At 47.9% G+C, this 27,217-nt stretch overlaps 2 protein-coding genes across 2 annotated transcripts; one reads left to right on the top strand and one right to left on the bottom strand.

The window, feature by feature from the left end:
* Positions 1 to 3,501: 3,501 nt before the first annotated feature.
* On the bottom strand, positions 3,502 to 9,237 carry LOC146197120 (nucleoside hydrolase-like). Its single transcript, XM_084597125.1, has 4 exons — positions 8,896 to 9,237; positions 6,829 to 7,126; positions 5,687 to 5,823; positions 3,502 to 4,004 (listed from the first exon to the last, which is right to left on the bottom strand). Exons 1-4 carry the CDS (start codon positions 9,235 to 9,237, stop codon positions 3,672 to 3,674), a joined length of 1,110 nt encoding a protein of 369 aa, XP_084453251.1. The 3' UTR covers positions 3,502 to 3,671.
* A 2,714-nt stretch (positions 9,238 to 11,951) lies between these two features.
* On the top strand, positions 11,952 to 18,985 carry LOC146197119 (nucleoside hydrolase-like). Its single transcript, XM_084596441.1, has 4 exons — positions 11,952 to 12,201; positions 16,422 to 16,719; positions 17,489 to 17,625; positions 18,538 to 18,985. The coding sequence occupies exons 1-4, from the start codon at positions 12,040 to 12,042 to the stop codon at positions 18,877 to 18,879; spliced, it is 939 nt and encodes a 312-aa protein (XP_084452567.1). The 5' UTR covers positions 11,952 to 12,039; the 3' UTR covers positions 18,880 to 18,985.
* Positions 18,986 to 27,217: the final 8,232 nt, after the last annotated feature.

Below are 27,217 nucleotides of genomic sequence, written 5' to 3'. Positions count from 1 at the left end.
AAAGGTCACAATTTGTAGGCAAAGCGGGAACGCCTCGGTAGTCACAACCCACCCTTTCCTAGAAACATGCATCCAGAATTTAACGTCGAAAGAAGGGCCAAACGAGCCGAAGCCGAAGCAAACCATGTAGAGCGATGGTCAAAACATGAAAGCGAAGGAAGTAGACTATGCCGGGGCGGCGAGTGGCAGAACAGGGGGGGGGGGGGGGGGGGGGGGTAGCCTCTGTAGTCGATGACCGAGGGGCGCCGGTATTCGCGGCAGTCATCAGAGGCCGCAGCATAGAGACTGCGGAGGAAGTTGCGATCACCGATAGCTTGCGTAGGAACCGAAGCCAAGTTCATAATTAGCGACAGCTAGCGAAACTGCCATCCTAAATTTTGGAAAGGGGCGGATCGCCGAAGGTAGCCGAAGGGGGCCTGCTACTGGCCCTATAGCTGAGCCACCTCCGCTGTCTAGTCTAGTTCGAACAGAAGAGGAAATTGAGTGCCGGAGTGCCCGGGTTCGAACCCGACTTCGGCGGCTGCGTTTCGATGGAGGCGAAACGAAGAGGCGTCCGTGTGCTGTGCGATGTCAGCGCACGTTAAAGATCCCCAGGTGGTCGAAATTACTCCGTAGCCCTCCACTACGGCTCCTCTTTCTCTCTTTCCACTTCCACTCCCACCTTCCTCCCTTCTCTTACGGCGCGGTTGCGGTGTCCACAGAAAAAAAAAAACAAGTGAGACAGTTACCGCGCCTTTCCCTTCCTATAAATAAATCAGTTTAAATCAGGAAATTGAGAAGAAAGAAAAAGAAGAGGGGAGAAAGACGCGCGTCGCAATAGCCATCATCTACCACCTAAATGGTAGCAGGTGCAATGACGGTCTATACAACGGATAAAAATACGGTGGCAGGCTAGCTCCCGCTGCAAGCAGCAGTTACCTATCAGTCCCAGCCCGTAGGGCCAGGAGCCGCCAACAAGAAAAGTGTGACAGATACCACGCATTTTCTTTCCTATAAACTACTACCTATTATTATTATTATTATTATTATTATTATTATTATTATTATTATTATTATTATTATTATTATTATTATTATTATTATTATTATTATTATTATTATTATAACGTCGCTGAATCCTGCTTTTTGCGTCTCCTTCTGTATGCTGTGTGGTGCGGCTTTCGAGGCGCAGCGCGGATGCCTGGATCGGACACCCGGCTGACTCAGCTTCGTTGGTATATGCGTTAATCGCATGAAGTCATCGGTCATGGCCAAATGTGACGTCATGACAAGTTCCGGGTATTAGACATGACCGGATGTGACGTCATGATGGCGCCACATCCGGTCATGATCGATGGCGTCTCCACGTGATGACGTCATTGGACCCCCCGAATCTTGCGATATATACTGCGCCTTTCCCTTCCTGTGAACCAACGAACCAACCAACGGATTCTCGCGAGGAAGTGTGACATTTCTCGCGGACCCACGCAAGCGCGGACGGACACTCATGAGCTTATCAGTGCGCTGCTCCCCTTCTCTCTCTGCCATCTGTGATCCAGCCCCCACTTCACCTGCAACGTCCATCCATCACGAAATAGTCCACCCAACCAAGTATGCCCGATTTTTGCTGTGTAGCGCAACCTCGAGGTCATGTATAATTATTATGAACACCGCGACATGAATCAACCATGTCATGAAGAAGACGTCCGCCATGCCGAGCAGTCTGATCGCGGCAGCATAGTTTACTGCATAGAAGTGAGCCCTGTCATTGAAACAGTCGTAGAAGAAATCCATACTGGGCCTTATCTAACATTCGTGAAAACGATGGGAAAACCTAAGAACTTGTCCGATTAGTTTCGAATAACTTTGACTAGGCTTTGTTTTACTTCTTCAACGAGTCAAACAGAACGGTATCGATTGGTTATTGGAAAATGTCGAATATTCATACACCCCTACTAACGTCCCCTGGCAGTTTCGTAGCAATAAATTTAGCAGACGCTTTTTTTATTTATGCTTTAGGGTGTCACCCCGGGCGTATATAGAGCACAAAACCCGTAAAATCCTTCGTTGAATGACTGACCAACGGCGATGCAATTAAGGTGGGCCTTGGTGTGTCTCGTGACCAAAAGTGCGCTTGGTTTATCAAAGCCTTGGGGCTGACACTTTTAGTGCACTTACATTTAGTTACCACTTTCGACAGAAGATGGGATAGCAATTTCACAGCCGTTTGTTTTTCGGGGAGGCGAGGTAGAGGATTAACGATAATGGTGCTTCGGTCGGCTACTCTGCACAGAGGGCACATCAAGAAGGGTTGCAATAGGGAAAGACATCGTTCCTCTTAAAAAAATAGGGGGGGGGGGGGGGGGCACTCAGCTTTGTCAGGGTATTAAAATGACTCTGGCTCCGCGTGTAGAGGTATGACGCGACTCCCGTCTGCATGTCTTCTTGTGTATCTTCGTTCGCGTGTATGAACTTTGGTACTCTCTTCGTGACTAATACCTTATCTTGTGCCTCCGTTAGGCTTACACATATATGGTTAGCATGCAGCGGCAGGCTACAATATTACGTGAAATATCACCTGAAATTCATCCCCACTTTTGCCAAGCTGTACGAGTGTGCCTATGCAGCCTGATAGCGTGTCGGGCTCAGGATCCAAAGACCCCGGACGGTTCCTTTCCAATTTCAAGCTACCATGTGAAATGTTGTGCGAACTGTTTGCTCAGCCATGCAGTGTGGTCTTGCGACACCACAGAGCCCAACCAACGCTGATTTTCCAGCCATGCAATTTCCAAATGCCACCTGCCAGAGATGATTGTTCCCTTACAATGCCGACGCCGAATTTTTCGGAGAATGGGTCCTTTAACGCTCATCTTATCGCGTTATAAAACAAGGACCACGGGTGAGGTCCCCCGGCCAGAAGTCACCACCTGTCGCGCGAAAAGAAAACCCCTAGAAAAAGTTCTGGAATGCCTGCAGTGTTGACGATCGACTAGTCCACACTGTCCCAGAAGTATGGCGAAAGTCGATTAGTTCAGCGTTTGTCTTTCAGCTCTAAACAAAGTGACAAAGTACAGGAAGCAGTTTCACTCAGCTTGCACCCGAAGATCGTCCAGTCGCCACAGAAGTAAAATGGCTCAGGTTTAACTCTGTTAAACCTAGTTGCTTCTGCTTGGTTTTGCTATGGTTAGGTTTAGGTTTAGACATGGACAGACATGGTTTTGCAGCGATAAAACTGCCGAGACTATGAGTCGAGGATGCCTTCAACTAAAAGAGGGAGCACGTGATACTGTGTCTACCGTCAAACACCCAAGGTCAAAGGTCAAGTAGTGGTACGTTATAGGTGGCACGATTGTTAAACTATACAACCCCACTATGACCTCTGTCTCTCTGAAGGTCAAGCGGTCGGACAGGTTGACCTTGTCTGATACGTGGCGTAGTGAAGCTTTTTTTTATTTTTTGTCCTGAAGAGCCTCAAAGCGGAGCGTCCGAACGTTTTTTTTTTTTCTTCCATCTCTGGGAGCGGATGTGCATGCGCACAGCTTAGGTGCGTGTGGGAAATCCGAATAACCAGGGACACACTGAGGTCAGCCTTATCAACAACACTGACATGCAGCCCAGTGTTTCCACTGACTCGTGCTTCATTTTACTTTTGTGTTAACCTGTGCACAGTCGCTTGCCGTGCTTATTTCTGTCTAAGGGTCGAATGTACGCTTGAAGTACTTTTCGACGACGTCGACATTGAAGCGCTGCACAATGGTCACGTTGCGTTTTACGTGGAGCAACATATTGGGCTGCCAGGCATGCAAGAGCAGTCCCCTGGTGTAGGCGCCGCACAGTTCTACGTCCACGCGCTGCTCCAAGGAGTGCGCGACGCTGTCGGGCACTGCGGCGGTGAGAACGACCAGGAAGTCACCCACGTTGAATCCTGGACTCTGGCCCAGACAGCATTTGACGGTGTCGGTGGTGATGTCTCGCAGGAACGTCTGCAGCGGGCCCGTCTTGTTTGTGATGCCGTAGTAGGTGCTCTGGGCAGGCAGAACACATACGTAGTATCGGCCCGAGTCTGTTCGCTCCGTACATTATTATTAAATGAATATTTCATTCCATTGTATAATTTATACGTAATAATATGTGGGAGCTAGTGGCATATTAATTGAAATAACTGCTACACGGCTCGTCATCGATCGGAAGGCACTAGCCTTCAAATAGAAAAGATATCGGCCTCAACCAACCCATATAAACGTCCTTAGAAATCCTCTATACAGTTCCTTGTCCGGTAAAACACGCACAAAAGCATCGAGAAAGCGCTGAATTTTTGTTCACATTACGCCTGGCCTTCAAGGAAAACAGAAAAGAAAACCCGAACGATCTAATTGCATTTGACTCCGGCAGTAACACTTTAAAATGAGCCGGGTTTTTGAAGCGCTTTCTGAATGAAGGAGACACCCGTCACCGCGGCGTTGTCTTGCCGTTACCTTTCTTATGTCGTCGTTTGCGCTGTTGTAATTTGTAAGTCAGGACCTCCACTATGGTGCCTTCTCTCTTATCCTACTTTCACTCTCACCTTCAACATTTGCGGTTCTCTCCCAACTTCATCCGGTGTTCCCCAAGGAAGCGTTCTGGGCCCTCTGCTTTTCCTTTTGTATGTCAATGATATTGTTGAAGTTGTTAACCCACCAGTGCAAATTCGATTGTTTGCTGACGATTGTATTCTATACAGAGAAGTTACAAATAGGGAAGATCAATGTGACCTGGACAGTGCCTTGAACAACGTTTCCGAATGGTGCGACCGATGGGGCATGATTCTGAATGCTGATAAAAGTGTTTATATGCCGATAACCCGAAAAACCATACGTCATCTACACATATAAATTAGGCTCTCTCCCTCTTCAACAAGTATCCAACTACAAATACCTAGGAGTAACCATAAGTAGCAATCTATCGTGGAACTTGCACATAAACAATATCTGCTCTGCTGCATTGAGAAAATTGTGCTGCTTAAGAGACAAACTAAAAAATGCTCCTTCTAACATTAAGCTACTTTGTTATTCTTCATTAATTAGACCTAAACTCGAATATGCATGCATAGTGTGGGACCCGTATACTAAATCTAACGTAAAAAATCTGGAAAGAATACAGAGAAGAGCTGTCAGGTTTATTTTTAATAAATATGCAAGGTCTGACTCCCCAACCACTTTAATGGAGACAAATAAAATTGAACTACTTGAACATCGAAGAAGAAAGCTTAGATTAAAGTTTATTTATTATTCGCTAGAACAGATACTTACAAATTTTCGTTCTTTCCACGCACAGTAACAGATTGGAATCAGCTAGTTAATCCATTGTCCCATGAGTTTTAACCAATTGCTGCTATACTGTGTTGTCTTTTTTTGAAGTGTTGCGTTTTCTTTTGGACCTTGATTGACTTGTTCACCCACCCTGCTTGGACTCAGTGTCCGCAGTATTTTGTAAATAAATAAATAAATAAATAAATTTCCATTGAGATGCCGTTCACGGATCAACCAAAAAGTGAGAAAGTTATTGTACCGTTTCCTTTCTCCAAATTATTTTGTCATAAGGGAGGGAGTAGTGTGACAGTAGCGATCGAGCAGAGAGCTTGTCAGTACTCAGAGGTTTCCTCGTCCCCCCTTCCCCCACCTTTATAATTTGGTATATAAACCCTGTAAATTTATCCTTGGATACTAACCCATGGTACCGTCGCTTGAAGAACAGCTTCCCAAGGAACAATAGTAACCGGACAAGCTGCCCTTTGGAGAACCACCAATGCGGCCTCTGGGTCAGTGAAAAAGTTGAATTCGACCGCAGGAAGGGCATTTCCCTTGCCTATTGAACGAAAAAGAAATTCACAGACGACGAGTCAGGTTGTGACGGGTTATAGTTGCTACATGATTATGTTAACTGTAAAGAAATGACATGGATATATTAATGCTCATTTCTGTGTCATTTATGTGCTGCGACATTATCCTTGCGTCAGTTTATCAACGCGGCTACAGCAACCTGCATCTTCTACTTCCTTATGTGAAGGGTGATCTAACATTGAAAGACTTCTTTTAACCAAGCCTATGTGCCTTCCAGCAGCGTCCCGGACTTGGGATCCAAAGGTCCTGATGCGTTTGATCCCCACCTCGCCCCTCCATGAGAGGAACTGCCCGAGTCGGCAGCTCTTTCTAACCCAACTCATGTCACGTGGTATCGTGACATCAAACAACCAGCCAGCCAAACAGTGTCCGGTCATGCGACCTGCCAACTACCACCGGCAGCACTGGCATGCTTATGCTTTTTCGAGGCTGTGAGCCTTGAAACGGTCGACGCTAAAGATGCTGACACCGCCGGAAAATTTCTTTTCCGACATAAGAGTACTAATTTGCACGCGTTGAAAAGAGTGGCGAATTTCAAATGCAAGTAAATAATGGTGAAATATCAATACGAAGCTAATAAGTAGAGACTTGAACGAAATTGCGGACGGACCTCAAACAACCTACTTTGTTACATGTATTATAGTGTATATACCTTTATTTTATTTTAACCTGTGCTGTCCTCTTCTTCCTGTCGCTCACCTCTTTGACTTCTTTTTTCTGTTCTTCACTATCCCTTTCTTTACAACGCCCCAGTTCAGATAATCCTGGTGATTAGATAGCAGATACCGGGACTGGCAAGCACATTTTAATTTCGATTTTTAATTTTCACAATAAAATAACCAACCAACAAATAGTGATAAGGACCTCCTTTACCAGAAAGCCATCCATCCCGGTTTAGGAAGTCGCAAGACTTCACACTTCGTTATTCATCGTCTTTAGTATATGATTAAAGTCATGGGCAGTTTCTCACCATAAAGCGTTCCGCCCAAGATGTAGATGTGTTCCACATCAGTCAGGAAGTCGGGATCCACAAGCAGTGCGATGGCCACATTAGTCAAAGGGGCCGTGGCCACCATGCTTCGCAGTCCTGGGTTCTTCTTGGCCAGCTCAATTACCTTTATATAAGCCGGAGTGCCGAAATCCGCAGCCGGATTTTTGCCCGTCGCGTACAGAGTGCTAGCGCCTCCGAAGTTGTCGGGCCCGAAGTAAGTGTCCTCGTACTCCGGGTTGCCGTCGATGGGCCGGTATGCGCCCCTGTAGACTGGCACCTGCAATGAATATGTTGGGCGCTTTCACATTGGTAGCTGTCCATATGCGCATACCCGCCCTCCTCGTGGCAAGTACCGTAATGTCTAATTGCAGCGGCATAGCAAGAAACTTTATTACCTCGGCATTGGTTGACTGTGACGGCAGAGGATTGGATGACATAAAAAGAAGTATACACCCTGGATAACTCTGGAGGACCGAATGTTCTTAATCAATCTGTGGTTGAAAAATTGTGTCACTCCAATGGTTGACAGAACATTGTCCCAGGAACTCATAGCAACGGAAATTCTAATTCGATAGAGTATGTTTACGCTGAAATCGGCGTCTAGATTTATCTGTAATGTCCACTCCCTAGCAAACCTAGCAGTACGAGTGGCACTCGAAGCTCGAAACGAAAAGTCTAAGGACCCGCCGCTGTGTTGCAGTGGTTAGGGCGCTCGACTGCTGTACCCAAGGATGCGGGATAATATCCCGGTAGCGGCGGCCGCTTTTCGATGGAGGCGAAAAGCAAGAGTAGAGTGCTCGCACCAGTGCACTCTATCAAGGCGCTCGTGTGCTGTGCGATTTCAGTACACGTTAAAAAATCCCAGGCGATCAGAAGTTCCGGAGTCCTCCACCACAGCGTCTCTCAAAGCCTGAATTTATTTTGGTCGCTAAACGTCATAAACCAAACCATATAAACCGATTACAGTACACTAAAAGTTTGCTTACGTCTGAGAGCATGCTTTCCGGACACCTACGTCAGCTGCCCCAGAGCTGTCAACCTCCCTCACATACGGGGAACTAATAGGATACTTCAAACTAGGAAGGAAACGATACGCATAACCACACAAGGACCTCAGCAGATAGGAGGCAGTAGCCTATATTCTATTCATTCTCGCTTGCTTAATGTTTGGAAACATATATAATGTAACTTTGTATGGCAGGTGTGCTATCTTAAGAAGGAGACAGGGACCCTGCCTAATTTAACTTCATTTAGAACGTGTCCTGCAAAAACGATTACCCCAGCAGCCATGGCGGCCCCCTTTTTTATTAGATCATCTGTTTTGGCTTACGCACTGAGGAACATATTTCGTGATTTGCCGTCAGTTCCTTCATCATGAGTTGCGTCGAGGTAGAGAAAGGAGAGGGAGGGGTAGAGGCAACACCCAAAAGATTTAATTGGACCATGTGAAATGACCAAGAAAACTCCCTTTTCCTCGCCAGTACCACCTTCTCCCTCCAACTCTCAAATAGTTCTAATGACCCCTTTCCCTCGCTTTCGGAGAGATCTAAAAAGGAGATGCGAAAGTGCCTCCCAATTCACTGTTATCTAATCGTTTGAACGTCGGTATTTCGTTTCTGTTCTCGCGAATATACCATTGACCGCTTTTTGTTCTTTAGAGTTAGTGCACTTAAAATGAACCTGGAGGCATATTCTAGAGGTGCAGAAAAGAGGGGTGGGGGAAGGGCCTACATGCGAATTAGCCCAGGGCCACCATTTTATATATATCCGGTCCTGCTCATTGAGCTCTCAACTTTGTGAAAACCTTATTTTTTGGTATGAGTCCAGAGTATACCATATTTTTTTCTATAACAATATTTCTAAATGTACTAAGTTTTCTGCTCTGAACCAGTTAATTGGACGTGTGACTTTAAACGCAGCGACGAACTATTCCCATGGCATAATTCAGACAGAGACGAGACAACCACATTTTCGCTCCGACGCTACTCGGCTTGGTCAGTGTGCTGGAATCTTCTGAATAGCCCTAAACACGCGCCGTGCACTCACGTCTGTTCGGTTTACGACGTTGAGTGTCCTCAAGGTGTTGTCGTATGCGGTGGACAGGTTGGCGTTTCCTGAGACCACAGTGACGGCGTCCAGGCACACGTTAGGCAGGCTGGTTGCAAGCGCCAGCGCTATGGCATCGTCCACGCCGGTGTCAACGTCCATCACGAGTCTCAAACATCCTCGCTGCGTATTACACCCAGCTGAGCAATCAGCGGCCGCCTCTCGACCGAGGAAAAGAACCAATGCGACGCTGCGGAAGACAATCCCTATGATGACGAATCGACACTCAGTTTTTGCCGGTGACGTCCGCATTACTTTCGCTTTTTCAGCTGGAGCAGCCATTCGCTTGAGGTTTTGCGGATGACAGTGCGGGATCTTAAGGCACCCTCATCGTTGGTTGTACAGTTGTGTGAGAAATCAACTTATTGTGAAATGACCGTTTTCGCTCAAGGCAGATCTGCACGCACAGTTAAGCGTTTCGTTGTAAATCAGTCGTCTTCACCTTAGTTCGACAGGCCTCGCGCTTATGGGCCTGAGATTGAGATAATATCACAGCAACGCAGGGTGCTTTATTTGTCTCGCTCGTCGCATCCGCTTTTTTATTTCGCTAAATTTTTCGGCGCTCTCGTTCCTTTCTACCTATAGCTAAGCATATTGCCTTCCGTTGTTGCCCCCTTTATTTGCATTGTAAATGGTATTGATAAGGACTTCTGGGTCATATCCAGCATCGCTGGGTAGTCAGTGTGTAAAGAAAAATTTATTGTGTCCTAAATGTACCGCACTAATTCTTTCACAACGTATCGCCCGAATGTACATACTCGCTCGCGTACACAGCCAGTTAACGACATGACGTATTAAATGTAGGTTGTCCTTAGCATAATGCGGGACACTAGAAACGTAGTAGAGGCTTTTAATAAGCATATGAGCGGAATGAAAGCGTCGTCGACCTGAAGCCACTACTCTCTCCGCACGTGGCGCAGAGACTTATAAACAGTTTTCTGCCTCATGCATATGTGATGAACAAAATGCGAGCATTGCCCTGAAAGCTTGCTTCGAACATGGTAATGCTATAAACCTAGGTTTCATGACATGATAGCACCTGTTTGGTAACTTTATTGAATTAATGCTTTAATTCAATATTTATTGCTCAAAATCGTGAATGAAAAAAACGGTTGACAAATATCGGCACCAACATTTCATATGTTGTACCATGAGCAACGTACGTGCATTATACGAAATATCATACAACGCAAAACATATGCGGTATACAGGCGAGTTTCAGCAGCAAGCCCAGCTAACCAATTAACACGTTCTGAAAAATACATTAAGAAATTTTGTTAACTTTTTGTAGAGAGAGCTGTTCATGCGTTTTGGTGCGGCGTACTCTAAAATGGGAAAATAATATTCCGTTCCTAATCTGCTCATCACAAATATTTCAATCTCTAGTAGCGCAAAATGATTTGTGTCGGACAACCTGAACAATACCAGACAAAAAGGGATTGATAATGTATTGTCATGTATTGTCATGATAATGTATTTTTCGATGTTGAAGTATACCGCACCAAAACATTTGAACATCTCTCTCTACAGAAACCAAAGAAAACGTGTTTTTTTTTTCTTTTTTTTTTTTCTGTCCTCCAGGTTTTGCTCATTTATAAGCTGAGCTGCAGCTGTGGCTGTGCTGAAATTCTTTTGTTCCCCATATTTATTTTTCCTTATTTTACATTCTACTATATTGCGTATAACGCGTGCACTGCTCATTGTACAGCGCATGAAATGTTGCTGCTGATATTTATCAACAGAATTCCTTGTTATATTCACGGTTTTTGTACGACAAAGGCTGAAATGAAACCTTCATTCAAATAAGTTGCCACGAAAACTATACAAGCCCATAGCGTAAGTACATTCAGAGGCAAATTTCAGGGCTTTCATCGACTTTTGTTCAGACCGTGTGCATGGGGCAGAAAACTGTTTACAAGTATCTGTGCCAGGTACGGATAGAGTAGTCGCTTTACGTCAATGCTGCTTTCATTCTGTCCAGCTGCTGATTAAAAACCTGTACCAGGTCTATGCCTTCCTTCGGTGTCCTCAGAACAACCTACATTTATTACGTTAAGTCGTTAATCGGCTTCATACTTGGGAGCACGATAGGCTATGAAAGCATTAATACGGTACCTTTAGAGCTCAATAACAAATTTTTATTTTACCTACTCACTAGCTCTGCCGGATATGACCCAGAAGCCCATATCAAAGTCATTTACACCGTAAATAATTGGGACAACGACAGGGAGTTGTGTGCTTACAGGTGGAAAGAAGCATGCAAGCCACATAATTCTGAAAAACAAAAAAAGCGGATATGAAGAGCAAGGCAAAAATAAGCGCTCCGTGTTGCTGTGATATTCCCTTGTTTTCCGGCCCGTAAACGCTAAGTCTCGAACTCAGGTGCACACGACTGCTTTGCGACGAAGCGCTTCAATGTGTGTGCAGGAGTGAAAAGGGCCATTTCATAAAATAAAGATTTCACACAAAAGTAGAGCTAGCTTTGAGGGTGCCTTTTGGTGTGAGCCTGCGCGTATCGCTCTCGCGTTGACTGTCAGCCGCAAAAGCACGATCGAATGGCCGCTCTAGCTAGAAAAAGTGAAAGTAATAAGCGGATGTCACTGGCTAATTGCGCTGTCGCTTCGTCATCATGGTGGGTATCTGCGGCGCCTTCAAGTGAAAGTAAAGCGGATGTCACTGGCTAATTGCGCCGTCGCTTCGTCATCATGGTGGTTATCTGCGGCTCCTCCAAGTGAACGTAAAGCGGATGTCACTGGCTAAATTGCGCTGTCGCTTCGTCATCATGGTGGTTATCTGCGGCTCCTTCAAGTGAACGTAAAGCGGATGTCACCGGCTAAATTGCGCTGTCGCTTCGTCATCATGGTGGTTATCTGCGGCTAAATTGCGCTGTCGCTTCGTCATCATGGTGGTTATCTGCGGCTCCTTCAAGTGAACGAAAAGCGAATGTCACTGGCTAAATTGCGCTGCTTCGTCATCATGGTGGTTATCTGCGGCGCCGTTGCATTAGTCCTTCTCCTCAGTCGAGAGGCGGCCGCACATTGCTCAGCTGGGTGTTATGCGCAGCGAGAATGTTTGAGACTCGTGATGGACGTAGACACTGGCGTGGACGACGCCATGGCGCTGGCGCTTGCGACCAGCCTGCCGGATGTGTGCCTGGACGCCGTCACTGTGGCCGCGGGAAACACCAATTTGTCCACCGCATACGACAACACCTTGAGGACACTCAATGTCGTGAACCGAACGGACGTGAGTAAACTGCGTGTATTCAGGGGTATTCAGAAGATTATATCACACTAAGCGTGTTAAAGAAGTATAGTTACCGAGCCGAGTGACGTTGGAGCAAACGAATCTAGTTCCACCGTCTCTGTCTGGATTAGGCCATGATAATAGTTCGTTTAAAGTCACAATCCAATTAACTGTTTGAGAGCTGAAAACTTAATACATTTAGGTATAGAAAAAAAGTGTGATCTACTCTGGCTTTATAACCGAAAACTAGGTTTTGCAACAGACTCAATAGCTGAGCTTGCAGGACTGGATTAAGAAAAATGGGGGTCCTGGACTAATTCGTATGCTGGCCTTTCTCCCCATTTCCATTTACGTGGTGGTCCCTTCCCACCCCTGTAATGCACTCTGGAATATACCTCCAGGTTCATTTAAAGTACTACACTAAATTTAAAGACGAGCAAAATGTGACCAGTTGGATTCATTATGGTTTTACAGAGCACAAACGCAACCACTTAAGCTCGAACAAGGATATAGCAGGAGGCGTGGTGGCCCGTCCTATTTGTATCTTTCTCCGAAAGCGAGGGAAAGGGCGCAATAGAACTGTTTGTGAGATGGACGGAGACTGGGGCATTGGCGAATAAAAATTTTCTTCCTCATTTCGCATGTTGTCCCAATTACACCTTTTGAGTGTTGCCTCCCCCACTCCCTCTTTCTCTCGACGCCACTGATGGAGGAATTGACTAGAAACCAGAAAAAATTTTCCTCATTCCGCAAGCAAACACGGCTAACCTCATAGAAAAAGGGGTCCACTATGGTTGCTTGGGTATTCGTTTTTGCAGCAGTACCAGGGCACGCTGAAGGAAGTTACATGAGGCCTCCTCTTTCTGGTTTTCTGGAATCAAACCTGTCATTCGAAGTTCCATTATCTGTATTTCCAAACATTAAGCATGCGAGAATAAATGGGCGCCCTTCCCTAGCTCTCAGAGATGCGGCCCGTGGCTGCAGCCTACTTAGAACCCTCATCACCCCTTCCCTAAACCAGCGCTGTGCTGATAAAACAACAAGAATTTGCAATATTGTAGTCATGTTTATTGTGCTTAGGCAAGTCCCTCAAGACAGTGTGGGCGTTGTCTGGGAGGGGTGAATGGTCTACTTTTGAAAAACTCACCTATTTCACCTACTCAGAACAGCCAGGCATGCTTCTTCATTATGCCTTTGGAGCATGAACAAACTTTCAGGGTTGTGTCAATGTTGAAAACATTGCTTACATCGCAATGAGCAAGTATGTTCAGTTCAAGAAAGTTATGTTTAGAATGCTTGTTACCTACTTCCTTTTCGTTCACATGTGACCTTGTGGCTTTGGATGACACAAGGTCACCTCTGACATACCTATATAGACGTGTTCGAAATAGATTTCCGCCCACTGAATATGATTGTAGGCTACCACTGGACATGATCATTGTATTGGGCCTGCACAGTATTTGGCTATCCGGGATGGTTTTGAGACGAAAGCCTTCAATGGCTCATGACTCGCCAGCGTACCTCCACGAGAAGTGGCCCACTTCTTCGCGAAATTCCACAGGATACCGCGAGACAGTAACGTCATGACCGGATGTGACGTCATCATGGCGTCCATACTGCCACAGGGAATCGTTTGCATCTACCGAGTGGCATCCTGACTGCGCAAGCAAATTGTAGCGTCGTGCGCGATGAGCTGAGTAAGTTACGTAACCCACTGCAGCCGTCCCAGCTTCCGTGCCTGCTATTGTGCGTGAGGAGGTGCGACAGGCGTTCAAGAGCCTTCTTTCACCTGCCGACACGCGCCCATCATCGCTGCCGGAAATCTACACTTGTCCCGCGTGTGCGGATGCTCAGCAACGAGACAACCCCTTCACCACCGCCTACTCTCGCACCACGAACAGAGCCGCCGCCCTCGGCGCAGCTAGTGCAGTATTTCGACGATCGTTTTTTACCCCGACGGAAAGCCGATATTTGTCGCACGCCTGACCGCCGTCGGATCTGCTCTGCGAAGAACCGGACAATCTCTACCGTGATTATCCGTATCGACGCCTCGGTCTTCACGGCCTCCGCAATCGACAGGCCTCCTCCACAGTTTTCTCAACGGTCCCCAGAAGACCAGAAGAGTATCCGGCGGAGTAGCGTTCTTGATCCTGTTCGCAGCGTCATTACTGCTCACGTAGCCAGGTTGATATCCTGTTCGCAGCGTCATTACTACTCACGTAGCCATGTTGATATATGCTGGAACCGTTGAAATCTGTAAATATCCAGATGGCTGAAGTTAGTGAAGGGATATAACACTGACGCATTAAGAGACGTTCTTGTTAAGAAATCAGCCACCTGGTTGGAATAAATACCTACATGGCCAGGAACCCTGACAAAACGAACCTTTTTCAAAGTGCATGGAATATAAAACCGAAGAAAACGGCTCAAACAATATATGTGTGCAGTTTCAAGAGAGACAAACAATCAGCCAGGATGATAACGTGTGGCACATGACATGGAATTTTGTGCATAGCCAGTCCAAGGTTCGGAAATTCTACGAAAAATATAGGAATGATCCGGGATGCACCATGAATAGGTCCATGCTCCGAAAAGATGTCAACGCTTTTTCGCAGCTGACGGAAGCATCTGTTCAAAGAACAGCATGATAGGGGTATTCTGTGATCGGAAAGAAGACCGTTTAAAATGTTTTCGGGCATGTGCTTCGCATGGGAGGGGAAGATTGGGTCGTAATTAAATTTTTGCCTGCGAGTCTTCAACCATCTGCAAAGAACTGAGCTTAAACTCAATAAGGGTTAAAAGATTCTGCGTTAGCGTAACTTGTGGCATTTGATACAGTGACCAAATATTAGAAAAGAATAAGGCCGCGGTTGAGACGCAAAAAAATGGGAGTACTGACATCAATTTCCGGACCGGGTCAAACGACGTGATGGAAGTACGCTTTTTTAAGAGAGCACGTTGTTGGGCTAGTCGGTCATACATACTTAAAAAAGGGAATTGCAATTCCCTTTTTTAAGTATGGAAGTACGCACTAGTAGGATTTTTACATCAGGGATTTGGGCTTCCAGGTAAAGCACTGCGTTTGAAACTGATTTCGGGAGACCAAGGCAGAGGCGTAGAGCGTGCCCTTGCAGCAAGACTAGGAGTTAAATCCTATAGTTCGCACTACTGGAAAACAGCACGCAACCAAACTCAAACATACGCTTTGTATAGCAAAAATAATGTGTCGCGACGCATCCCATTTGGCAATTCGTGTCAGCCTGCATAGAGCACGCTCTCCTTTAAACACATTGCTATTTATATGAACGCTAAAATCTAATGCTGGTTTATAAGTAAAACCAGGATAGTTAACCGATTCCACCTGTGTAAATTGTGTTGGAGCTTATTGTCGTCCAATTCTATATTCTATCATGCGCCACCTGGCAACGCAATAATATACTTTGAATTTCCTATTTGATCGACATCACAAATAACAAAAGAAACGTTCTCCTGAGCTTCCCTTGAATTCGCTTCCATCGTGTCTGCTATTGAGACCTTTCAAAACAATGACAAGAAATCAAACATGATGCATCAAGTATGCGACAGCATTTAGTTTTGGTGGTTTGGACACATCTCGGCGTCGCTGTATCTCAGACGGCCCTTGTCTGGTGCGCTGACGCGCAAGATGTTTCTGCTGCATTGACCGCGTATACGACAGGCTGCTTCCGCAGCTTCTTCGCCACCGCCGGGCGAGGTGATAGGAATTACGCGCCTCCGAACGCTTTAAAAGCACTATATTGGCACCGGAAACGACTATCGTATACTAGCGGGGATGTCTCTGCGCGCGTCAGTCCAAGGTTTTTCGTTTCGAGCTGCGAGTGCCGCTCATGCCGCTAGGGATGCTATGCAGTGGAAATTACAAACAAATCTGAACAGCGACTTTGGTGGAAATATATGCTACGTCGCATTAGAAGTTTTCGTTGCTATGCGTTCCTGAGACAATGTCTTGTCACCGTCAGCGTGATGCAAGGTTTCAAGAAAGCATTCAGTCCGAGACTCATCCAGAGTGCACTTCGTTCTTCGTCAACCAGTCTCTGACGTCACAGGTAGTCGTTGCCGAGATAATATTACAAATTTCTTGGCATGTTGCTGCAAATAGTTGGACATGGCGCACGCCACGGGAAGGGCGGATATACATGCGGAGAGCAATCAATGTTAAAGCGAAAACCATCTTATTGCAGGTGCCAGTGTACAGGGGCGCAGACCGACCCATCGACGGCAACTTGGAATACGAGGATACGTACTTCGGGCCCGACAACTTCGGAGGCGCTAGCACTCTGTACGCGACGGGTAAAATCCCGGCTGCGGATTCCGATACTCCGGCTTATATAAAAATAATAGAGCTGGCCAAGAAGAGTTCAGGACGGCGGAGCATGGTGGTCACGGCCCCTTTGACTAACGTGGCGATCTCGCTGCTTGTGAATCCCGACTTCCTGGCGGATGTGGAGCGCATCTACATCTTGGGCGGAACGCTTTACGGTGAGAAACCGCTCGCGCGTTTCCTTGTCGACTGCATGTGACAAATACAAAAAATTATATAAAGTCCTGCCACACATCTTCCTCACATGGACTCATTTTATGGTCAAACGGGTCCTTACCACTGTTAACCTGCACATTAAATTGGTCATTCCTTTTTGTCAGAAAATAAACTGTCCAACGGCGGCGGCGGCGACGTATTCGGCGTCGACCGTTTGAAGCCTAGCAACCTCGAAAAATTGCAAGCATGACTCCGGTATAGTGCTCTAGAATATTTCTAGAGCACTATACCTCCGACAGGTGACAAGGCCAGGCGCTGATTGGTCGGCGGGATGTGTGACGTAGTTATACCACGTGACATGGGTTGAGTTGTGAAGAGCTGCCGACTCGGGTAGCTCATTTCATATGGAGGAATCAATGGGGACTCGAACCAACCGGGACTCTTGGATCTCAAGTCAGCAACTCTACTATTAAAGGCTCACAGACTCATTTGCTTGGTCCAAAGAGGCCTTTCAGTCTATGCTGGGTGGCCTTTCATGTAAAGCAGTAGGATACGCAGGGTGCTGTAGCCGTGTTGATACACTGATGCAGGGATTCTGCCACAACACAATAAATGATACAAAAACGAGCATCAATGCCCCTATCATTTGTTACATACGTTATAACATTATCGTGTGGCATGCTGTAGAAAAGTAATGCCCACGCGTATGCTGCATGAACATCTCTGATCGTCTGTGATATATATATATATATATTTTTTTGCCTTAAACAGGCAAGGGAAATGCCCTTCCAGCAGTCGACTTCAACTTTTTCACTGACCCAGAGGCCGCATTGGTGGTGGTCCAAAGGGCAGCTTGTCCGGTTACCATTGTTCCTTGGGAAGCTGTTCTTCATGCAACGGTACCATGGGTTAGTATTCTATAGGTAAATTTACAGGGGTTATAAACAACACATGTCGACAGCCACGAGCACTCGTAACGCGTCTCCCTCTACTTGCGATCCAAAGTATTATGAAGTGTGTGTGTGTGTGGGGGGGGGGGGATGACGGAAGGGGGGGGGGGAGTACTGATAAGCTCTTCGTTTGATGCCAATTTCTGACCCCATCTCCCACCTAAAAAAAATACATTTTGAAACAAGGAAATGGCCCAAGAACTGTCTCATTTTTTGGTTGATCGTGAACGGCATCTGGGCGGAAATGGTGAAGGTGAGAGTGAAATATGATGAAAGGAAGAGGCGCCGTAGCGGAGGGCTTCAAATATACATTACAACAAAGCAAAAGAAGACATAACAACGCCGCGATGACATTAAAATGATTCCTTCATTCAGAAAGCGTGCGATTGTCCCGTTTAACCCCGGCACAATGTTTGTCATTTCAAAGCTCTTGTACATTCACTTGAAGCGTTGCTGGTGAAGTGAAATGAAATCAGATTACTCGGATTTCTTTTTTTCTGGACAAAATTTCGCTGCTTTTCTGATGGTTTTGCGCGTGTTTTATTTGTTTTGCATGCCGTCATTGCACTCGCCGCTGCTTCGATGGCGTCGATGGTTGTTGCGACGAGCGTATTTTTTTTTCAAGGGCAGTGGCAATTGCAACAAACAGCTGTATAGACGACCTCTGTGGCCGTTTATATGGATTGAGAGGGACCGATTTCTCTTCAAGCCGTCCAATCGATAACGAGCCGTGTAGCAGTCACTTAATATACTAAGCACTAGCTCATATATAGCATTACTTATGAATTATACAATGAGTATGAAATATTCTGGCAATGATAATGTACGGAGCGAACGAGACTTAGGCCTAGCCATGTTCTGCCTGCCCAGAGCACCTACTACAGCATCACAAACAAGACCGGCCCGCTGCAGACGTTCCTACGAGACATCACCTCCCATACTGTCAAATGCTGTCTGGGCCAGAGTCCGGGATTCAACGTGGGCGACTTCTTGGCTGTTCTTGCTGCTGCAGTCCCCGGCAGTGTCGCGCACTGCTTGAAGCAGCGTGTAGACGTCGAGCTGTGCGGTGCCTACACCAGGGGACAGCTCTTGCATGCCTGGCAGCCCAATATGTTGCCCCACGTGAAGCGCAACGTGACCGTTGTGCAGCGCTTCAATGTCGACGTCGTCGAAGAGTACTTCAAGCGCACTTTCGACCCTCCGCCAGACTAGGCGGAGAAGCCGCTGTTTACACGTGCCGAAAAAGTAAAACGGAGCACGACTCCGCGGAAGTACTGCATTGCATCGTCAGGTGATGGTGAAAGTATTTATTAGCCTGTACAAAGAACGGGAGGTATGCTTGAATCAGCCCGCAAAGCAGTGGACGTCTCTAGTTTGGGATCCCAGTGCGGGTAGCCGCCGCCCAGGCACGCCCTACTGGGCCTGTACGTTGTGGCCGCAGAGCATGATCGCCTTTCAGTCCTCCCGGGTTGGGTTGGGGATGGAGAGAATAGCCTGGTTGGAAGGACAGACCCGCACCATGTGATAGGTTCTTTAGGGTTGCCAGGTAAAGCAATGCATTGGTGAAAGAAAGATCCGCTCATCCGCCTTCTTGAGGCCTTTACGTGGGCGCGCGCGGAGGTAAATAGGATGGCTATCTTGATAGTACATCGCAATCTCTTTCAAGGTATAGAACGGTCTAAAATCGGATTCCTGATCATACTCACTAACCTAAGCCAGACCGACTCTTTCCTCAACACATCCCGGTACATATGTCAATTTCTAACGGATCGTCACTCCCACATCCATATATTCAAGTCAGAGAGCATGTTCCTCGCAAACTCGGCATTCAGGGAACCCCCCCCCAAGGCTCGATACTGTCTCCGCGCTGCTTTTTAATCTGGCTATGGTGCACCTATCGGCCCAGCTGTGTAGTGTCGCCGGCGTGAAGTATTATAGCAAAAGAACAGGCGTATACTACGTTTACGCTTGCAGCCCTTACCACAGGGGATGTACTCACATGGCGGCAGTGTTTCACAACAGCAATACAGTTAACGGCCTCACCTTCAGAGCCCACGGACCGTGCAACACACGCAGAAAAGGTCGCGATTGCTCTCGCGGCCTCACATTCCAGTACAGAATATATAACCACCGACTCGCGAGCGGCCTGTCGGAACGTCGAACAAGGTTAGACTTCTTCCTAATAGCCTTTCGAATCTACCTAAATTGCATACAGGATGCGGACCCTGCACACCGTTATCAGTAAACAAGGCAGCAGACGTAGTCGTTGTTGTTTTGTTATTGACGTCCTCATAAAAATGGCGCATAGCCAAAGGGGGATTGACCACGACTAGGCGGTGATTACAGTTTCCGAGATTCCATTCTGCAGAACTGAGAGTAGAAATTTGATCAAATCCGGTTCACTGACAGTGATGGTTGAGGGTGGTCCATTAGCTTATTAAAATTTAAGTTTTTGAGATAAAAGAAAATAACAATAATAAGAATAAATAAATAAGGAATACATAGTTAGGAATACCAAAAAGTGTATAAAAAATAAAGTACAAACAACTATAACAATTAGTTATGATGGAAAACGTTTTGACTCTAGAAGAAAATTTTGTACGGTAGAGCATACATGCCCGTCGGCACGTCTCAGCATAGAAGCGCCAAGAGACGAACAACCGCTGACGACAAGCGCTAGCTAAGTTTCTGTAATGGCATTTCTAAAAACCGCCTCCTCAGTGATGTTAATCGGTGGCAAAAGAGCTAAAAATGTGCACTCGTTTCTGGCTCATCACAATATTGGCACAAAGGAGAGGTTGCAAGACTAGGCCTGTAAAGGTAAACATTTAGCTGAGGAACAAGACAACGAAGTCGCGTGAAGGAAACCAAGTTTACGAGACCGCCAGTCTTTACTCCTCTAAAGGGATAGAAGGTTATGAAAATCGTCCAGGGAAGTAAGTGCAGTAGTGCAAAATTCTCGCATTAAAATATATAAGTACGAAAACGCGCTGCCATGACGATCGCACAGGTTGAAAGAAGGTGATCAGATATCGGACCACTCAGGGGTGCTTTAGCTGAAAAGCATCAGCAGAATCATTGAAATGAAGGCCCCTGTGACAAGGAACCCAAACAATCTTTATCGAATGGACATAAAAAGGGATGAGAAATTTAAATGCGAAAACTAACTGCGACTCATTAGACGCAGGTAGGGAAGTGCACAGCGATAATGAGTCGATCTGTAAAGATTAAAGCCATTGAAAAACAATTTGGGAGCATGCGCAGGGCAATAAGTACTGCCAGTAACTCCGCTAAATAAATAGGGGTGAAATCTGTAAGACGGAGTGGAAAAGACCAGTCAAGGGACTGAGAGAAAATGCCCACACATGCCTTTTCTTCACACACCGAGGCATCAGTCGCAATTATAACATGTGAGCGAGAGGTCCTCTAGTAGCCCTGTAGTATGACGTTTAATTATCAAGGGGAATAGCTAGTATTAATTTGGTACTACTTGGATAAATGTCATCGACGATTATATTCACAAATGATGTGATTAATCCTACTGGAAAAATTTCAGACATTTGCACATTTAGTGGTACCAGCGAGGATTCAACGAAACAAATTTAAGGAGACTGAACGCGAGCCCACCTTAGACTAAATAATTCCCCTGGATGAGTAAGGAAAATCAACTTGGTCATATGCCGCTCCGAATCGCATAATTTTAAGTGATTGGACTGGTCTTCCTCGGCACGAGACAGAAAGAGATAAGGGAGGGAGTAGATAAGGTAGCATAGCACAAAGGCCTGCGCAAGACTACGGAAGTCGTGCTCGCGCATGCCGTGGTGTCGGTTAGCGGCCCGCCGGATCAGCCGTACCGTCTGCTGGACGATGGTAGTAAGGCGGGAAAGGACAGTAGTGTGTTTGCCATTGGATTGGAGAAAGAAACCGAGAATACGGATGCAAGAGACAGAAGGGACGGGATGTGCGTCGATAGTGACGTTAAGGGTGGGAAATGAGGTCGGAAATATGCCTCGAGCCAGGAGAAGCAGGAACTCCAACTTGGACGGGGAACAAGCTAGCCCGACGGTGCAAGCATAATCGGTGACCGTGTCCACGGCCGCCTGGAGAACGGCTTCCATCTCTCCAAGATTGCCGGTAGTCACACAGAGGGTGATATCATCAGCGTAGAAAGCACAGGAGAGGTTAGGAATGGTAGCTAGAGCGCGTGCCATAGGGAAACTGTTGATGAAGAGAAGGGGAGAGAAGGGGAAAACTGGAGAAGAGAGGAGGCCGAATGAGATTTCAGCCGTGCGACGGGCAAGAAAAGCCGTGATATAACCGTGGATCCGGGAACCCACGTTAAGGATAGAAAGGGCGTCTATGATGGCGGTATGGAAGACGTTGTCAAATGCTTTCATCAGGTCCAGCGTCATGATCGCGCGAGTGCGCTTGGCGTGACGAGGGTGAAGGACCTCTTCGGAGAGCTGGAGCATGACGTCCTGGGTAGAGAGATGGGCAAAAGCTGAACGTCAAATCAGGGAAACGATGGTGTCCTCGGGGAAGCTCTGCAAGCGGTCTAGAATGACGTGCTCAAAGAGCTTACGGAAACAAAAGGTGATAGAAATAGGGCGGAGGTTTTGGATGTCTATGGGTTTGCCGGGCTTGGGGATGAAGGTTACCTTAGCGCACTCAGAAGGCAGAGTACCTTCGTACCAATTTTTGTTGGGGAGGTCAGTAACGGCCTCTAGGGATGATGTGTCCAGGTTACGGAGGGCCTTGTTAGAAATTTGGTCTGCTTCTGGCGCGGAAGTAGTGCAGAGCTTATGTCGCCGCAGATATCTGCGTCAAGCGCAGAATTAGGGATGCCGATGTAAGAAGGGAGGGTAGAATGAGGGGAAGTGCAGAGATAGCGATCTCGGAGTACAAGAAGGAAATCGGAATCGGATAATGGAGATGATTGTAAGAGGCGCGTCACATCCCTACATTTCGTCACCTTGACATGTGATGGGTCAAGGAGGACAAATAGGAGTGCCTACGTATCCCTCAGCCCGAGGTTACCCGCCATGCGGTCGCGGGTCTGGCCCCACTGATGCCTGGTGAGATATCAGCAGTGCTCCTCAATCTCCATAGCCAGGTGGGCAAGGCGGTGGCGTAGCGAGCGGTAGTGTTTCTGTAAAAGTCAGCGGCAGTGCAGGAAATGATGCGCCTCCCATAGATGCAGGAGGCGTCTGTCAGCCGTGGAGAAGTGAGGAGGGGTAGGGAAGGTAGAGGTAGCGGATGAAACATCTATGAGCAAGGTGGTAGGTAGTCCATTGAGAAAGGTCGAAGCGAAACGGGGAGGCCTCCGTGTGCTGTGCGATATCAGAGCACGTTAAAGTTACCTAGGTCTCCGTACCCTCCACTAGGGCTCATCTTTCTCTCCACTTTCTCTCCCACCTTTCTCCCTTCCCTTACGGCCAGGTCCAGGCAAAGCGTTGGTTCAGGTGTCCACGGAACAAGTGTGACAGATAATACGCCTTTCTTTTCCTCTGAACAAATTATTTATTTATTTTATAAGGAAATCGATGATAAGAAAATTAGAATGAAACTAGTGATAAGAAAATTAGTGATAATAAAATTAATGATAAAGCTGGATGCTTCGCATATATCCAATGCACCGTAGTGACTCAAAATTTTGTTCCACTACGCTCAAAGGCTAACAGCCGTTGCTTAGGCGTGGAGTGACCTGTAGGTGACACCCTGTATCCGTCGGAGGTGAAGGGTGGCTGATCCTGGCCCTGATGGGGCTGAGACAGGTAGGTGGTGGGGGTGGTGAAAACATTATATTACATAGAGGTATATACACTAAGTGGGATGCCTAGACAAGCACTCCATTGGTGTTTGCCGCAGCCCGGGCGCGCTGCGTTAAGACCTTTTGGGTCTCTAGGGTGCAGCAGCCGGACAGGGTCGCCCCCCAGTTCTCTCGGGTGGGGTTGGGGATAGGGGGCAAATATGGGTTTTTCTGGCAGGCCCACACCATGTGGTAGGTGTCAGACACCTCCCCACAGTGCCAGTACAGCCCGTCGAATTGCGGATCAAAATGCTTTAGAGTAGTCGGGCACAACATTGTATCGGTGAGCAGGCGCAGGAGCACCCGCTCGTTAGCCTTCCCCAGCCCTTTGCACGGGGTGGGAAGAGTTTGGTGCGTGGATCTGTAATATTCACATATTTCTTTAAATTTGTAAACTGGGCTGAAATCAAAATCCTGGTCCGCGTCGGGTCCCGTGGGAAATGCCCGGAGAGAGAGCGCGCGGGCGGTGGTGATGGTGGTGAAAACGTTTATTTCATAATGGGAGGTTTGACGCGGAGCCTTAAGGGCTTCGGCTTTATAATACTGGGTGGAGACCCTAGTCAGGGACCCCATTGGCGGTTGCCGCCGCCCGCGCACGCCGCGTTAAGGCCCTTTGGGCCTGTAGGTCGCAGCAGCCGAGTAGGGTCGCCTCCCAGTCCTCCCGGGAAGGGTTAGGGATGGGGGAAGGGATGGGTTTTGTTGGCAGGCCCATACCATGTGGTAGGTGTCAGCCACCTCCCCACAGTACTGGCACTGTCCATTGAATTGTGAGTCAAAATGTTTAAGAACTGCCGGGCACAGCATTGTGTTAGTGAAGAGGCGCAGGAGCAGCCTCTCGTACGCTTTTACTAACCCTTTGCAGAGGTTAGGGTATTTGCGATGCGCGTTTTGATAAAAAATTACAATATCTTTGAATGTGTAGGCCGGATTGGAATCGATGTCCTCAGCCGATTCGAGTCCCGAGGAAACTGCCCGGAGAGAAAGCGCGCGGGCGGCTGCGTCAGCTGCCTCGTTCCCTGCAAGACCCTGGTGGCTAGGAGCCCAGACGAGATATCGGCACGCGGGGTCCGTGTCCCGACAGCAATTTTGAAATATTCTATAGGCTAAGGGGGTGGTCCACCCTTGGGCGACGTTCCGGCAAGCCCCTCGTGAGTCGGTGATGATATATTTAGAAGTGTGGTCTGAGGCGGCGAGTGCAATGGCTACCTCTTCAGCGTGTGTTATAGATTTGGCCTTGAATGTAAGGCCATCGACTGTGTTCCCGTTGTGAACGACAGCGGCCGTGTACCAGTCCCCCGAATGGGGGCCCGAGGCATCCACGTAGAACACACCTGATTTGTTGCCATAATGGCGGGCCAAGGCTTCCGCCCGCGCCAGGCGCCGCCCATTATGGTCTTCTCGTGACATGTTGGCAGGGAGAGGTCGCACTCTGAGGGCGCGTCTCCAGAGTTCTGGGATGCGGAGCCTCTCCTCTGTGAATTGTTTATGTTGAATGTTCAGCCGGGCAAGAAGGCGGCGACCCGACACTGTCTGTGTGAGGCGGGTATATTGGTTCATCAAATGTGCTTCCCGAAGCTCCCTGAAAGTGTTCACCACCCCTAGGGCCATGAGCCGACTGTTGGAGGTGGAGATTGGGAGGTCGAGGGCACGTTTCATGATTTTGCGGAGGATCACCTCAAGGGTATCCTCCTCGTGCTTCCGCAAGTGGAGGTAAGGAGTCGAATACAGGATTCGACTGGTTACGAAGGCGTTTGCCAGCCGCAAGGCATCCTTACTTCGCAACCCCCCGCGTTTGTTAGACACCCGGCGGACCATACGGCCCACCTGGTCCCCCACCTGGCGGAGCTTGGCTAGTGTTGTGTCGGGGCGTCTTTGGTGATGGATGAAGAGACCGAGTACTCTGATCTCTTTTGATTCATGAATTGGACCGCTCGCAAGCGACAGCGAGATTTGTGTACTGCATCTCCGAGAGGGGCGGAGATGCACAAACTGTGATTTCGGGGGGGAACATTGAAGACCACAGCGCCGGGCATAGCGGTCCACTATGCTCGCCGCTGTTTGCAGGCAGGTTTCAATGTCGCCCACACTGCCCTGCGTTGCCCATAGGGTGATGTCGTCGGCGTAGAGCGCGTGCTGCACGCCTTCGACCTCAGCCAGCTGGGCCGGCAGATGCACCATGGCAATGTTAAAAAGCAGCGGGGAGAGAACTGCGCCCTGAGGTGTGCCCCGCGTGCCGAGCATAAATGGTCCGTGCTCCTTGTCTTGTATTTTGATGTATGATTGTCGGTCTGCAAGGAATTGTCTTATATAATTGAATGTATTGCTGCCACAGTGTGTTTCACTTAGATGGGTCAGTATGACTTCGTGTGTGACGTTATCAAAAGCGCCTTTTAAGTCTAGGGCGAGTACAACCCGGTCATTGGGGGGGGGGGGGTTCGAATGGGTTGAGAATTTCTCTGTTAAGTTGGAGAAGGACATCCTGTGCGGATCTGTGTGGGCGAAATCCGAACATGGTGTCCGCGAAAGTGTGCCTGTGTTCAAGATACTCGGATAGCCGATCGCGCACCATAGTCTCCATTAGTTTGCCCACACAGGAGGTGAGAGAGATGGGGCGGAGGTTATCCGTGTCTATTGGTTTGCCAGCTTTCGGGATGAAAGTCACAAGTGCCGTTTTCCAATCGATGGGTAAGGGGGTTTCCCCTGTCTAGATTGCGTTAATGTATTCGAGTAGGCACATGGTACGTCGAGTCAGGCAGGTTCGCCAAAAGCTTGACGGTGACCTTGTCCCGACCAGGCGCGGTGCCTCTCTTCATTTTGACTAGACTGGCCCAAAGATCGTGAAGCTGGAAAGGTCTGTCCAGCTCCGAGTTCTTGCCTGCGTAGGAGTAGACCGATCCTCGGAGGTCTTGAGCTGTGCACAAGTAGCGGTCCCGGAGCGATTGTGCCAGCTGCATAGTGTTGCCTTTAAAGGAGTGGATTGCTCGGTGTAAATGTTTTTGGGTTTCGGTGCGGGTCTCGAGATGAGAGCTCGAAAGGGCCTCCATGTATTACGGCTAGACATTTGTCGGGCCGCTGTATTGCAACGATCCACCCAGTTCGAGTCAGCGAGCTGGGCCGCGTACTCGGCGGCTCGGTGGGTGATATCGGCAATACGTTCTTTAAGTTTGCGGTTGTGTTTCTGGCGACGCCAGCGGCGTGTAAGGCTGCGGCGAGCTTCCCAGAGGTGAATGAGGTGATTATCCACGTCCGTTATTGCCTCTGTGAGCTGGATCTGCGTTTCATGTGTGCGAAGGTGTGACATCAGTGACCGGGATCAGTTGGTGTATCCTTGCTCTGCTATGACAATGTTGGTAGTGGCGGGAAAATTTTGTCGGAAGGTAGTCCAATTAGGGATGTGGGCTTGTGTGGTAGGACGCTTGAGGGGGCGTGTGTAGATCATGGTATTAAGAAGGCAGTGGTCGCTGCCGAGGGTTTCCTCGGTGTTAACCCAGTCTGCGTGTCGTATGTTGCGAGTGAAGGTAAGATCCGGACACGTGTCCCGCGTCACGGAGTTACCTACGCGTGTTGGGTAAACAGGGTCGGTGTGGAGGGTGAGGCCCAGTGTGGACACAAGCTCCGCCAATTTGCGTCTTCGCACCTCCTCTTTACGCTACCCCCACAGCTGACTGGGGGCATTAAAGTCACCCAATATCAGGAGGGGGTCTCGACCCGCTGTCTTCAGCGCACGGCTAAAGATGTCTG

The sequence above is a fragment of the Amblyomma maculatum genome, chromosome 3, assembly GCF_055883805.1.
Source record: "Amblyomma maculatum isolate TAMU_Amacu chromosome 3, ASM5588380v1, whole genome shotgun sequence".
Classification (NCBI taxonomy): domain Eukaryota; kingdom Metazoa; phylum Arthropoda; class Arachnida; order Ixodida; family Ixodidae; genus Amblyomma; species Amblyomma maculatum.
The sequence above is the reverse complement of the archived record's forward strand: the minus strand, read 5'-3'. Positions and strand labels throughout refer to the sequence as shown.